Here is a 15,267-nt window from a genome sequence, read left to right as displayed (position 1 = left end):
CCAGGGATGCCGGGGACGAGGCAGCGTCGGCTTCAGGGGTGTGTTTTGTCTGCAGCAAGTGGAGTCTCCTCTCTGGGAGCTCTGTCGTTCCCCAGGGCTGTGGTTTGTTGCCTTCTGCTCAAAACAAGACCCTTCTTAAACATAAGACCTGCAGATCCTGGCATGATAGTTCCATGTGTGGAAATTGGCTCCTGTGGTACAGCTTCAGGCTTAGAAATACCCACCTGACTCTTCAGTTTGGTCCAAAACTGATCTCTGAATTTAGGACCTTCCTTCCCACACCCCCAGCAAGTAAGGGTAGGGGCCGGTGACCTCCTTGGAGATTTCCAGGGGAGAGCAGAGACCCGTCCTCACTGAGGAGAGGGTGAAGACCTGCACCATGGGCTCCTCAGGGCTGTTGGTGATGGATTTAGCCCATCACCTGGATCTCTGGAGCTGTGTGTGGGCTTAGCTAGCAGCAAATCCCATCTTAGCCTCTGCGGATGGGTGATGGTTAGTGCAGGGAAAGGTTATTGCCCTGTGTGTGGTGGCACCAGGCCCTCCTGGGGCTGATGCTCAGGGTAACTTTGGCTGTGGTGTGGAGCTGGACAGGCACAGTTAAACCAAGGAACTGATGGATCTTAAAGGGCTGCTGATATTTGCTGTGGCTTGTGGAAAAAGTTATGGGAGTTTGGTTTTGCTGCCTTGAAGAGCTACAGAGGCTGCTGGTGACATCTCCCGTGGTTGCTGTGTCCATCTCCTTCCCCAGTGCCTTTGTAGCAGCAGTTGTTCAGGCACGAGAGCCCAGGCAGCAGCCAAGCCAACACCCTGCTCACACCTGAACCCTCCCTGGGGGCTTGTTGGGGGTATCCTTGTGTGTTTGGGAATGAAAGAGCTTCTGTGTTGTCTCTAGAGCTCCCGGAGAACTGGACGGATACCCGTGAGACGCTGCTGGAGGGGATGCTCTTCAGCCTCAAGTACATGGGCATGACACTGGTGGAGCAGCCCAAGGGAGAGGAGCTCTCTGCAGCTGCTGTCAAAAGGATCGTCGCCACCGTGAGTGTCCCTGCTGGAGCAGGGCCCCCAGTGCTGCTGCTCACACCAGTCTGGCACTGGGCAGGGCTTCCAAGGCCACAGTGTTGTCCACCTGCAGGCTGGGGGTGTCAGGGCTGCAGGTGCTGCTCCTCCAGGGGTGAGCAGGCATCTGGTGCTGGAGGTGGACGCGCAGGCAGCAGCACTGGGAAGCCCTTGGGGCCAGCCCCAGCAGATGGGGCAGGCTGGGGAAAACTGGTGTTGTGTCTCAGAGCTCTGGTTCCCCTTGATAAGCGTGGGTGACCCTGGGTGTGGGAGAAGCCTCTGACCTGCTGGAATCAGCTTTCCCCAGGGTCATCGTTCCTTCTGCAGGGCAGGGGCAGCGTTGGGAGCGCACGTGGCTGAGAGCAGTTTTCTGGGCTTCCCTTCCTGGGATCTGGAGGGTTCTGAGGAGGAGGGGGCAGGACAGTGTGCTCCAATTCCCAGGCAATACACTCACCCTCCCACTGTAACCTCTGATGCAAGAGGGAGCAATTTTCAGTCATCCTGCAGCACCAGGGCTCCCTGGAGCCCCTGCTCACCGGGCTCCAAGTAACACAGATGCTTCTTTAAGCCCTTATAAAACTGAATGAGACAGAGACCCAGTTGTACAGTTAACTGCCATAAAACTCAATGGGGTGGCACCAGGCAAGGACAGATCCTTCCCTGGCATGTGCTGAGCTGGGCAGGAGGGGAATGCTGCATGAAATGGGAGCTGCTGGCAGAACCCTTCGTGTCTGCTCTGAGAACGGAGCCTTTAAATAAAAGCCTCGGGGCTGAGGTCAGCCTTGGAGGGGCAGGAACTGCCACCAGCCTGGGCATGGCTCAAGTGAGGTCCCAGAGAGCAGGGCTGAGGATCCAGGTCTGCAGGGTGTAACTAGCTAGCTGTGTGTTATTGCTGGGGAGGCCACACCTTGAACTGTGGCTTCTGTTTTGAGTCATTCATTCCAGGGACATTGAGGGGCTGGAGCACGGCCAGAGAAGGGCAACAAAGCTGAGGAAGGGTCTAGAGCCCAAGTGTGGGGAGGAGCAGCTGAGGGAGCTGGGGGTGCTGAGCCTGGAGCAAAGGAGGCTCAGGGGAGACCTTCTGGCTCTGCACAGCTCCTGACAGGAGCCTGGAGCCAGGGGGGGGTCGGGCTCTGCTCCCAAGGAACAAGCAACAGGACAAGAGGAAAGGGCCTCAAGTTGCACCAGGAGAGGTTGAGGTTGGAGCTGAGGAACAATTTCTTCCCCTTGAGGGTTGGCCAGGGCTGTGCCAGGCTGCCCAGGGCAGTGGTGGAGTCCCCACCCCTGGAGGGGTTTCCAAGCTGTGGAGATGTGGGGTGAGGGACACGGGGCAGTGGGGACCTGGCAGTGCTGGGAGCACAGTTGGACTTGGGGATCTGAAGGGGCACTTCCAACCAAAATGATTATATCATTTTTTGGGGAGAAGCTGGGCAGTGAGTTGAATGTAACCTGAAGGCTGAAAGCACAAGACTACAAACAGGAGAAAGTGGCACGACAAAGTCTAGTTACTTTTTAAGCCAGCGTCCCAACCTTGGCTTTGCCACTGGAGTGAGGTTTGAGCACAGCTTGAAGCCAGCTGCTTGAGAGCCACGTCCTGCAGGACCATCCTGCTCCCTCGTCCATGCTGGGGTGTCCCTCTGCTCTGGAGCTGGCCCCAACGACAGAGCCTCAAGGGTTTCACCAAGGGCCCACGGCTCGGTCAGAGCAGCCACTGCTCCTCGTGGGAATTCTGGAGGAGCTGGGCTGGAAGTACCTGTGTACAGTGTGGGGTGGATGGTGCCTGTCCTTGGCTCATTAATGCCAGCAAAAATTACTGCTTCAGGGAAGGAAAAGTTTTAACAAGTGCCTTATCACACCAGGTAGTAAATTCAGTCTCTAGTAGCAACGACTGCTATTAATACACCCGTTAGGGAGCGAGTACCTAGAGCCTCTGTTCTGCCTGTGTACCTTTGGCTGCATCTGTGTTAAAAGCCTGTTAACTTTCCTCTCCCTCTTTTCCTTCCAAAGGCAAAAGCAAGTGGAAAGAAACTGCAGAAAGTGACTCTGAAGGTCTCACCCAGAGGGATCGTGTTAAATGACAGCGGGACGAACGAGCTGATCGAGAACATCTCCATATACAGGTGAGCTCTGGGGTGCTGCAGGGGGTCTGTGCCCCAGGGCTCCTCATCTGCTCCAGCCTCCACCTGTTCTGAGCTGACACCTCCCTGGCTGTCACCTCTGGATGGAAAGCAGAGGTGGAGGAGTGAGGGATGGTTGCTAAATTTAAGGCACGTTTACAGTAAGCATCCAACCAGGGCTGGGGGAAGATGTGACAAGCCTGGAGGTGTTGTGTGTGCAGACTGCAGATCCACGGCCACACGTGGCTTTACCACCCATGTTTGGCACTAGAACCACCAAAGCAATGGGGTGGTGGCAAGAGCTGAGGTCAGAGGGTGGTCAGAGCATCTCTGAGCAGGTGAGGACACGAGCACTGGAGCCAGGGCTGCCCTCCCCTCACTGCTGCTCTGCACCTCCAGCACGTTTAAATAGCCCTGACAGAGAGAGAGCAGGGCTGGGCCAGCTGTGGAGAGCCAGTACCAGCCTGGGAGGGACTGTCCCATATCCAGCCCTCTGTGTTTGGGAGGTATTTCTTCCAAAGAGGCTGGAGGCAGGCACAGGCCTGGTGCAGCAGAGCTCAGCTCAGACCTCACCCTCTCCATCTCCTCCATCCTTCCTCCCTCTGCATCCCCCACCCTCTCCTCCTGTCCTTCACCTGCTGCTCTGTCCCGTTGCTGAGGGTGGGGTGGGGAGTGCTGGGCTGGGGCACTAACCAGGCTACTTTTCTGCTTGCTTTTCTCCTCTTCAAACTAAGCAGTGCTGAGCCCCAGCCCTGCCCAGGAGATAGACCTGCTGCTGAAGAGCAGAGCTGGGCCCAGTGGCTGTGCCAGGGTTGGGATGGCTGGTGTGAAGCAGGCAGAGCCACGCTGGGGGTTTTAGCTGCTGCCTTAAGCTCTCCCCAGGCACTTTAGCAGCCATCAGTGAAGCTGTTCTGGGCAGTGCTCTGTCTGAGTGTCCCCTCAGGTCAGCTGCCTGAAGTCAGCACATCCCAAATAGGCTGTTGTTGTGGGGACTGATGCTGCTCCCCAGAGCCACGGTGCTGTGGGAGCAGTGGAAGCTGGGGTCTGAGTGCTGGGGGGGTCATCTCCCCACTCTCTGCAGTGTCCTGCACCAGTGGCAGTCCCACAGCTCTCCTCTGACCCCTCTGCTCTCCCTGGGGTGATGCCAGCTCTGAGCTCTGCCCCAGGTCACGTGCTGGGGCAGGATGGGGTGGCCATGGCTAAATCACAGCCACTGTCACCAGACCTGTCACTGCCAGAGGCCTCAGTGGTAGAACTGGCCCCCTTCAGAGGAGGGGAGGGTTGTCCTCTCCCTGGAGATCAATAGCCATCAAATACCAGGCTGAGCACTGGGGGTGGCTGGAGGGGCCACGTGCCTGCACAGACAACCTCCCACAGCCTCACTCAGTAATCACCTCGATGATTAAAAGAGTGGCCACACTGTTTGGGGAAAACTGGGAGAAAAGAGTGAACTTCCAAGTGCCTTTTTAACCCAGGTCACAGCTCAGTTCTGGAAAACAAAATCCAGGCCATTGAGTGGAGGTGTCTTCAGATGCAACAAGAAACTAATGCAGTGTAAATTCTGAATGTGGCTTTTAAGTCCCAGCATCTGCTGGGGACTGGGACCTTCACAAACTCCTGGGGGCAGTGTGAGCTGGAGGGGCAGTGATGAAGCCATGGGAAAACTTTCACCAAAGTGTCTCACTTTGTCCTTGGCTTTTCCCTCTCCTGACATCTGTTTGGTCTGTGGTGTGCCCTGGGGGAGATGTGGCTGGTGCAGAGGGACCTGCTGCCCTGCAGAAGGGAGCTGAGCCCTCAGGCACAGCCTGCTTGCCCCTAACATGTCAGCCTGTTGTGCTTCCAGAGCCCTGTTTGGCATTTTGGAGTCAGCCCTGCCCTGCCCAGGGGCTGGGAGGGACGTGGTCATGCTGGGGGTGCTGTGCTGAGGGGCTGAGCCTCCTTCCCCTCGTGCTTGGGGGGCTCTGAGCCTCCTGTGCATCTGCTACTGCGGCTCTTGGAGCCTGAATTTCAACCTTCCCAGCAGCTTTTCTTGGGCATCCCTGCATCCATTTCTTTCTCTGATTTGAGCCTCAAGATTAAACTGTAGGCTGAGAGCAAGTCCTTCTCTCTCCTTGCAAGCTTATCCTCCAAGGAACATCTTCTGAGTCTCTCCCTGCAAGCAGAGTTTGCCAGGCAGTCCCGGGCTGGCACACTGCAGAGCCTTTGCCTTCCTAACCTGCCCTTCCTCACGAGGTGAGGCACCTTCTCTCCTCCTGGCTCACACCCTGGCTGCAGGACTTGCTCTGGGCTTCTCCTGCACTAGTGGCAGCAGCTCCTCTGCTTTGGGAAGGAGCCGTGCTGCAGCCTGGGCACCTCCCTCAGCATTCCCTGCTTGGCCCCGAGCTGGGAGCCCCGGGCAGGCTCCTGCTGGCAGCTCAGAGGAGGGCTTGGGTGGTCTCCCTTGTGCACAGTGCCCCAGACAAGACGTTTCGTTCTGTCTTTCAGGATATCCTACTGCACAGCAGACAAGATCCACGATAAAGTGTTTGCCTACATTGCCCAGAACCAGCTCAATGAGAACCTGGAGTGCCATGCCTTCCTCTGTACCAAACGGAAAATGGTCAGTCCAGAGGAAGAAATGGGGATGTGGCTGTAGGAGGAGGAAGCAGAGAGGGGCTGTGCTGGTGAGATAACAGCTCTGGCCCTAGTTAGAGCGAGTGGGGACCCTGCCTGAACACCCCCTCTGCTGTGCTGCAGCCCCAGGGACTCCTCCCTGCTCAGCACCCACCTCCCTGGGCTGGCTGAGCCCGGCGTGCGGGGAGGTCTCGGGGCAGGCGGGCAGAGGGGTGCCCAGGGGTGGCCACGTTGGTGGGAGGCATTTAGCCAGCAGCTCTGGGCTTCCTGCCCTGGCTTCCCTCCACTTCTGCCATCAAAGGTCCTTGTCCAATTTTTAGCAGTGTCTCTGCAGTCAGGGCCACGTCCTCACCATGGGAGCAGAGCAGGAGGACAGAGACCTGCGTGTAGAGAACGTTTTCTGGCTCTTGCTTTGAACCTGCCCGTGGGATTTTTGTCCTGCTGATTCAGTGCATCAGGATGGGCAGGGACCCAGCACTGCTCAGCTGGTGAGGGAGAGAAGTGGGTCACTGGGCACTGGCTGCAAGTGGGGCATGAGAGCCCTGGGGGGGGGTCCAGTGGAGCCAGAGCTGGGGCTGAGCCCCCTCCCTGTGGCAGGACGGGGCTTTAGAGGAGAGGAAGGGGCAGGTCAGATCCTGCTGCCCACAGAAATCCTTCCACTTGTGGCTGTTGTGGGGCCTGAGCAGAGAACAGGATCCCCCAAATCCTTGGGGAAACAAACCCCCCAGGAGCCATTCCCACCCAGTTCCTCCCAGTGTGGTGATTCCAGGGTCCTTCTGAGCATCCCTGTGCCCGGAGTGTGGCTGCTGCTGCTCTCTTTATATTCTTCACTTCTCCCAACTGGGTTTTTTGCCTTTTTTTTTTTTTCCTGGGGAGGGAATAATGGAAGTGACAAGTTGTCTGTCCGTTCTGGGGCGTGTGCTCCCCTCCTTGCACAGCCAAGATAAGCCTCATTCTGCAAATTAAAATTCAGATCTCTCCAGTGCTAAACGAATTATCGCAGCGGTGCATCGGCTCAGCACAGCCCCCTCCAAATAAAGTTCTCCAAGGCCTTGTGTGGTAAAAATGAGACTTTTCTCCTCTTTTTGGCCTTGTCTCTAGAACACATGCATCACGTTGGTGAGCTGATGCCCTGCTCCCGGGGCAGGGACCTGCTCCCTGATGTTTGCACAGCTCCCAGTCACGGGCGTGTCACTAATGTGTATTTTTAGGCCCTGGGTAATTCTCAACGGTAGCTGGGTCTATTAAACCTGATTTTGATGCGACAGCCTTGGTGGCAAACAGCTGTGAGGACTTTCCTACTTCATTTCCATACTGAAGTTCTTCTATCAGAGATGTAAATAGCTCTGACATTCAAATGAGCTCTCCTCCTCTGGAGGCTTAATTGGCAGCAATTTCCCCTCCAGCAGAAAATGGTTTCAGGGGGGACACCCCGTGCTCTGTTCGTGCTCTCCCCACGTCTCCAGCCCCTGAGCTACCAGGGGCTCTGGGTTACAGACCCAGATCTGGGTTTATTTAGTTGGCAACTCCACAAACCAAACTGGTGTCTCTGGCTCCTGCAGCGCCAGCCTCGCAGGGTGTCAACTCATTGCCTCCTTGCACTTAAACTGCTCGTGAGCTCTGCCTTCCCCTAATGAACCTGGCATTTACCTGGCTATTTATACATCTCCAGCGTTTCACATGGGCTCTTTGAGGTGATGGGGTTTTTTTTTAAGGCTGCTCAAGCTCTCAGCTCAGAGAGGAACAGGGGGAATGGAGGGGGAGGGGTCCCTGCTCCTGCTGCAGCCCTGGCTCTTGCAGAACAAAGTCACGCTGTTGGTTTGAGCCAGAGAGAGCCCAGCTTAACTCAGGGGAGCCAGGACAAGACCCTGGGATCTCTCTCATCCTGCCTCTAAGATTGCTCCCCGTTGGAGAGAGCTGCAAACTCGTGGCATTTTACTGGCTGCCTGTTGCCCTCAGAGGATCCTTGTGCGTGTGGCCAGGGAGGGGAGGACAGCAGCTCTGCGTGGGCCAGGGCTCAGCCTGGGCACCAGTTCCCCTTGAGATGTTGCTTGTTCTGCTGGGTGATGCTCTGTGGTGGGTGCAGCACAGCCCAGCCCTGAAGCAAGGAGCCACATCCCTCAAGGAGCTGCAAGGATGAGCCCGGGGCTGTGCAGCACTTGTTTAGATCACACTTAGGTGTGGGGTGCAGGAAGAGCTGCGTGTGCCCTGTGGTCAGGAGCAGCTCTTCCCTCCCCACCCCTCAGCACAGTGCCTGTGACAGCCATTCCCCTGCCTTCTCCATCTTCCCATCACACCTAAAGCCGTGTCTACAATGAGCTGTGCCCCCCACACAGAGTCTCTGCTCCCACCAGTATTTGCTTAGCCCTCCCCTGCCAGGCAGGGAGCGTGTGGAGCAGGGCACTGGTTGGATCCATGGACCTGCAGAGCAAAACCTCCAGATGATTCAGATCTACACGAGGACCTGTTGGTTAATGTGCTGCCTCACCGCTGTCTTTCCAGGCACAAGCAGTCACCCTCACCGTGGCCCAGGCCTTCAAAATTGCTTTTGAGTTCTGGCAAGCAGCTAAGGAAGGTGAGGTTCCCCCCCAACCCCTTCCCACTCTTCACCTGAAAGTTCAAGGGATGATGACTTTGTGTTTTTTCCAGCTTTCAAGTGCCTTTTCCCCTTGCCCTCCAAATTTCCAGGCTGCTGTTAAGGCTGCTCCAACCTCTGATGTGATTTAAGGCATCTTCCAGATTTCTCTTGACAGCTTTGTAAATCCAGCCAGATTTTGGCTGCATTCCTTTCTTGCAGGCAGGGTGTGAAGGACTCAGTGCTTGTCTGTGGTACCTCAGAGCCCTGCTGCTGCTGGGATATTTGCATTCACCTTCTACGAGATGATAAAATGCACCCAGAGCCTGGCTGCAGTGGGCAGAGGAGACCTGGTGGCTTATCCTAGCTGTCCTCCCATCCCTCCTCCCTAAAAGCTTGTGGGGAAGCACTCTGCAGAGAGTTACAGGGTCTCCTTCTTTTGCAGAGAAGGAGAAACGGGAAAGGTCCATGTTGGAAGGAGAAGGGACAAGCAGCCCCAGCTCAGAAGCCCCTGCCCACCCCAGCACACGTAAGTCACCAAGAGCAGAGCTCTGCTTCAGGGGTGGGGAACAGCCCAAGGTCTGTGGGGTCACCCCTGAAGAGGGCCAGCTCCAGTGAGGTGCAAATGCTTTTGTCATAGCTGGGCAGAGCACTTGGGAAGTGGTGGCCATCAGCTGAGTCCTTCCATCTCTGGTAGACTTTCATCTCTTAAGTATCTCATGCAGCCCCTTGTACACAGCTGCTGCCACCCCAACTCTGTTCACTTCTGCCCTGGGCAAATTGGCCATAAAATCCTGCTGAGCTTAGTGTGGACTCTCATGTCCCAGGTTTGATTTTGGGTTTGTCTTGGACCTGAAGCACTTGCCATCCCGTCGGCTGAAGGAGATGGGTATCCAGGTGCCACTGCCTCCAGCTTCCCTAAGGAGGGAGAGGTGCATGGAAATAATTAAGTAGTAACCCCCTTGTAATTCAGAGCCTGGCCATGGGTCCTCTGCTGCCTCAGAAACACGAGATGTGTAGCCAGGGAGAAGTGGGACAAAAAGGCTAATCTCCCTCCCGTGCTGGCTGTGGAGATAAGAGGATTTGGCACAGAGGAAAAGAGCATTAAACTGGGCTTCCTTCCAGGCTGGCACATCTCATTTCTTCGTGTGAAGGGCCAGGACTGGAGGAACTTGTCACCACCGGTGGCACCTGGGGATAAGTGAGGCCTGGGCTGTGGGAGGGGGCTCTGGTGTCTGCCTGGGGGATGCTCTGCAGCAGGGCTGCCTCCTGCACCCACCCGTGCCACGGAGTGAAGGGGAGGATCCAAGGCTTTCCCTGGGAGAGCCCAGCCTGCAGTGTGCCAGCAGCCCCCAGCAGTGCACTGCTCCTCACCAGGGGGTTGCCCTGGGTCCTACAGATCAGGGCTGCACCTTTGTAAGGTGCTGAGCTGGGGATAGCACCCAGGGTCTGTTCCCACCCTGGGCCACAAAGCCCTGGGGTTGAGATGTCCTGGAGTGGGACGTGTCAGCTGTGCCTGGGGCTGATCCTGACTCCTAAAGCTAAGCTGGGTGCTGGAGGGATGGCCTGGCCAGTGCTGCCCCACGTCCCTCAGGAGAGGGTCTCAGGTGCCTGCTCTGAGCATTGGGCTGAAGCCACAGCCCCTGCTGGGGTGAGTGCAGCTCCTCCATGCTAAAATTTGGGGCCATCCTGAAGGAATTCGGTGCAAGCCTTTGATTCCCCTCTTGAGGGGAAGCAATTACTGCAGCAAGTCTCGGTTTCATTTCACCTCTGTTCTCTCCTCCCTGCCTCATTCCCTTTCTGCTCTTTTCGCAGCCACAGCCACGGGGAACTTACTGGATTTTGAAGATTCTGCTAAATCACCCCTGAGCAGCAGTGCAGACTCCCCACACTTAGATAACAGCACGTTTGGGCCCAGCTCCTCTGTAAACAACAATGTGGTGTGGGTAAGTGTGTGCCCAGGGCACCGTGGCACCCGCTGAGAGCAGGGAGTGTGGTGCTACCTCCATTTCATGTGCTGCACATCCCACCATGGGGCTTTTTCCTTGGGTAAGCAGCCCCAGGAGCTGTGGGGCAGCTGAGCTGTTCAGGCAGGGGTTTGGAGATGCTGAGCTAGCTGGGTTTTGATGCCCTACTCAAAATGATCGATTAGTGTTGGAGTACCTGCTGCCCTTTCTAGGCTTTGTAAATAAATGAGCAGGATTGGGAGGCACTCTGAGAAACACCACTGCCAGGGAGTGGAGTGTTACTTATTCTGGAGCAGCATTTCTCAGTGGTTTGTCACTTCATTGAGAGACCACCTAACTGCTCTGTTCAGGGGAAAAGTCATTATGGTGATGGCTTTTGTTTACCAGTCACTAAAACCAGGGGATATTTATGTTGGTTATTACACTTGTTTTTTCCCTTGCTCTTGTTTGTAGCTATATCTGGCACAGATGACTTCTCTAAAACGTCCTCAGTCATCTGGCTTAATTGTTTTATGGACCACTAATAGAAAAGTAACAACCCAGCCCCTGTGCCAAGGTGTGCATCCATGAGGAGCCTCCTCCATGGTGAAGTGCTCCATCACCAGCTGGGCTGAGGCTGATCTTTGAAGCCCTATTTGACCTGGGAGCTTGTCCCTGCCACATGCCCTCTCTGGAAACATGCTGAATTTGGGAGAATTGAATGATAAAAGCCTTTGCCTGGAGCCTGTTCCTTGAGTCTGCTGGGTCTGAGCATGAGGCTTTCCAGGGTAAACCTGAAGATCAGCTCTAAGTCATACCAAATCCTAGAGGCTTATCCCTCTCTTCCTGCAGAGTTCTCCTACTTTACATGTTACATTAAGTCTGTAAGTGCATCAAACAATTTGGGAATAGTCAAGTCTGTCCATAGCAAAGCCCTTGCACAGAGCCCATCTTCCTGCATGGGAAGCCTTCCTCCCCCAGGCAACTCAGTGCTTTCCCTGGGAAACTGTAAGAGCAGATCAAAGATAAAGGATCCCAGAGCAGCTTTCAAGCAGCTCAGGTGCCCCCTGTGCTGGTGCAGGGTTGCTTTCCCAGTTCCTCATCCAGAAAAGCCCACAGGGATGCCTGGAGCATCTTGCTGAGCTCTATCCAGGTCCCTCCTCTTAGAAACCCACAGCATGTGCCAGACACATGCAAGAGCTGGAAGAGCCAAGGGCTGTGGTTAACCCCAGAGCAGGGTTAGATGTGGGCCAGATCCAGCCCATGCAGAATTAACCTGGTTTGGAGGTGGTGGGAAAGAGCCAAGTCCCTGCCCCATCCTGGGCTGCGAGGGTTTTGCAGCATCCAGACCCGAGGCCTGGGATCTGCTCCGAGGAAGTCTGGACCCCCCAGAGTTATGCCTCTTACCCCAGGGCTTGTGCAGAGAGTGAGATCAAACCTGCCCGAGGAGGCAGATTGCTGAGAGGAGTGTTGCTTTAGGCACTTGGAAATCAGTAGCTATATATTTTTTGTCTGCTGCGTGGAGCCGGATCTCTAAATACACTTTTGTGTGTTCTCTTAGCAACTACTTCTCTCTCTTTTTATCTCTTTAACAAAGGAAATGGATGATGGTCTCGACGAGGCATTTTCAAGGTAATTCTAATAACTCCCTTTACAAGTTCACACCACTGGGGACCAGCCCAGGAGACTTGACTAGTGACTGGCTTTTAATAATGCTTCTAATCTAATCAACCACCGTGATCTGACCTAGGCAGCTGCCCCATCAGCGCCTCAGCTGTTAATTGAAAGATAGGCTTTGAGGCTGGCTGATAAGCCAAATATTTTGACAACCTTTTAAGGATGGAGAGAGGCTGTATGTGATAGGGAATTGAATTCCCCAGGCAGTTGGTGTGGCTGCTCCAGCTTGCCCGGGTGGTTGGAGGCTGCCTGTTCCCAGCCCCTGTGCTATCTGCAGGGATGCTGGTCCCAGCTTCTAGTGCAGGGGACTTCACCCTTCCTCACCCCTCCACGAGGTTTGGGCTGACCCTGGGACTTGGTTCTCATCTGTCCCCAAATGAACAGCCACTGCTGAGGGCAGCGTCCCTGCTCCACCCATCCTTGGAGCAGCCTGGTGGCATTGGGGCAACTGATGCAACAGTTTTGAATTCATGCAGCTGAGCACATTCAGAGCTTGTGGCTGCAGCTTCGTGTGGCTTAATTTGGGCTGGAACTAAGAGCTTCCCTGCCTGTCCATGCCAAGCCATCCAGCAGTGTTACACAAACCCATTTTCTTTCAGGTGAGTGTTCCTGTCTGTCCTTGTGCAGGCAGGTCACTGCAGGGCCATGGAGATGTGTTAGTTTATGTGGGTCCTGTCCTCTAGATCAGGGCACAAAGCCACCCAGCCACCATTTGGGCAGCACGAGCTGCAGAGGCCCCGGTCTGGGCAAAGAGATGCTTTGGGTGAGATGCTACTGGCAGCAGAGAGCTGCCAGTCCTCCTCTTCCTCCTCCTCCTCCTCCTCTTCTGCATAGGAGGTGCTGAAAGTGGGAGTCAGGCAGTAGCAGGGCTGAGCCCAATGCTGCCACCTCCACCCGGGTTTGCAGCACTGCCAGATCTGCACACTCAGCCCTAGGGAAGCAGCCCCTGAGTCTTGGTCAGCTCTGGGGAACGATTTACAGCTTCCACTTCCATGGCAGCCCTGGTCCAGTCACCTTGGACAAAGGGGCTGCTTGAATTTATGTCTTGGTGTCATCCGTTTTCCCCACCTCTGTTCCTTGCCCTGCTTAGTGAAGCAGATGTTGTTGGCTGAGGGGTTTTGTTTTGCATTGCTGGCTGCTGGCTGTCACGTCACCCCTGGCCCGCTGGTGACTCAGTGTTTGGAGTGCTCGTCCACCCAGGCGGGTGCTCCCAAAGTGTCCCTGCCCCAAACATCATCACTGCCCACTTCTCTTCCTTATTAAAAACCCTGCCTGTGGTTTAGTCAGAGGCTTGTCTGACACCCAGCCTGCCCTGGATGAAACCCCAAACCTTTGAGTTCACCGTTGCCCCTGGGAGAAGTGCTGCTGCAGCGTGACACTGCCACAGAGGTATTTCATGACACAACCACCAACCGGGGCTTGTTAGGTTTTGAGAAACATCTGGGATGTGCTGAGATGAAGACCTCGTAAAGCTGATCCTGGGGGCTGTTAAACATCCTCTGAGTCCTGCTGGGTCTTTAGCCACAGAGTGAAGTGCTTGGGCTGGGGAGTGTGGTGGGCAGCGAGCTACAGCACCCGCTGCTGCGTGCCCAGGCACACCATGAAAACTGAGTCAGTGCCACGGGGCTGCTCCTTTGGTCAGCAGAGATCAGAACCCAGAGATAAGGATGCACCACCAGCAATAGCTCAGGGGAGGAAAATGGCCCCGTTCTGCCAGACCATTAATATAAGGGATGTCCAGACTGCAAACTCCCTGATGCCCGTTAGGATAAAGCTGCAACAAGCTGGAGAGAGCTGTAAATGTTACGTGCCAGCTCGCCCCTTGCTGAATTATTTCATTCTTTTGGAGGAGTTTGAAGTGTGGAACTGCAGCTCGGGCTGGGCATTACGGATGCACCAGGCACCCAGGCTGTGAAACCACCTGGATTTGTGTCCTCACTTTGTGTTTCTCCCTAGACTGGCTCAGTCGAGAACAAACCCTCACGTCCTCGACACAGGACTGACAGCTCAAGACATCCAGAGTGCAGAAACGCTCTCACCTGTCGACTGGAACAAAATAGATCCCAGCTCAGGCGAGAGGGATGATCTGTTCATGTTCTGAGGCCAGATGCACCTGAGAGCCAACGAGAAGAACCACTAAAAGCCCATGGACTGAATCACTTTGTTCCGGGTGCTGTACGCAAGGGACTCTTCCGAGGCCTTCTCACCAAGTCAGCTGATGTTACAGCACAGTTTAGACCAAAGCTTTAGAAATCTAATGCAGATTTTTATACCTTGCTTTTATCTAAACCACGAGATGCTCTTGAACATATTTATTCATAGCCATTACAGTTTACATACAGGATTGGAAGGTGTGTAGAGCATCTACTGTATTCCGTGGCAATATACCACGGGAGAACCTTCAGCAGTGCCTGTTCCTCTCTGAAAAAAGGGCTATGCAACACCAAAGTCTCTCTATATTTTTCTAGACAAAGGTCTGCAGATGCAAATGCAAGTGCAAGCACAACTGTTACTAATCCACTGTTTCTTGAACAACACATCACCTGCCTGGGCGGAGGGAGGAGACTTGCAGCAGCTGCTAACAGTGTGAAAACCCTGAGGTGACAGAGATCTTGCTTTTGTTGTGAATGTCTGTGACACTCTCACAGTTGTCAATCACCCTGACGGGCTCTGGCTGTTCCTTCACCAGCATCGTATGGGAATTGATGCTTTTATACCCAAAGACTCTATGAAGTTTTGCACTTTAAAACTTGAACTGCAAGCAATGGTCCGAATTGTCAAGGTAAAGCAGTGCCTGTAACTTCTCTTCAGAAGCTGTTGACCCAAAAAAACCCACCCCCAGCCTGGCAATGCTGCAGGTCTGTGTCAGAACTGGCTGCTCCTGCACCGTTTCTGCTGCGACTCGCAGCACCGAGGCTCCGTCGCACCGTTGGCTTTAGGAGCAAAACCACCAGGGAGTTACAATTAGTTCTGCTAAAACGTGTTGAAAGTTGCAGGTTGGGTGAGCCCCAGAGCACAATGGATCTGTGTTCTCAGCCCTGCTAAGTGGATTTGGCTGTGCATGCCTTTTGACCGTCTCAAACCCATTTGGTTGTTGCTCACTCAATAGACTCAAATGGAATTGGATTAGGCAAGACCAATACCTGGGTGTTCAATTAGCCAGAGGTGCCCCTTCCAGCCAGACCCTGATCCTCTCCCCCCGACACCCCCATCTCCTGTGAGCCTTGGGAAGCTGTCTGCATCTGCTCCAGGAATTGAGAATAAGTAATGGAGGTATAAAGCT

The 15,267-nt window shown here is 54.7% G+C and overlaps 1 protein-coding gene across 1 annotated transcript; it reads left to right on the top strand.

Moving 5' to 3' along the window:
• Positions 1 to 759: 759 nt before the first annotated feature.
• On the top strand, positions 760 to 14,085 carry LDLRAP1 (low density lipoprotein receptor adaptor protein 1; the record flags this gene model as incomplete). Its single annotated transcript, XM_008943845.1, has 9 exons — positions 760 to 781; positions 893 to 1,035; positions 3,064 to 3,176; positions 5,658 to 5,772; positions 8,289 to 8,361; positions 8,807 to 8,890; positions 10,177 to 10,307; positions 11,905 to 11,939; positions 13,941 to 14,085. Coding segments are annotated over 9 exons (861 nt in total), but the record flags the coding sequence as incomplete, so codon positions are not given.
• Positions 14,086 to 15,267: the final 1,182 nt, after the last annotated feature.

Source organism: Merops nubicus, unplaced genomic scaffold, assembly GCF_000691845.1.
Source record: "Merops nubicus isolate BGI_N331 unplaced genomic scaffold, ASM69184v1 scaffold5017, whole genome shotgun sequence".
Classification (NCBI taxonomy): Eukaryota; Metazoa; Chordata; class Aves; order Coraciiformes; family Meropidae; genus Merops; species Merops nubicus.
Note: the sequence above shows the minus strand (reverse complement) of the source record. Positions and strands in the feature narration are given on the sequence as shown.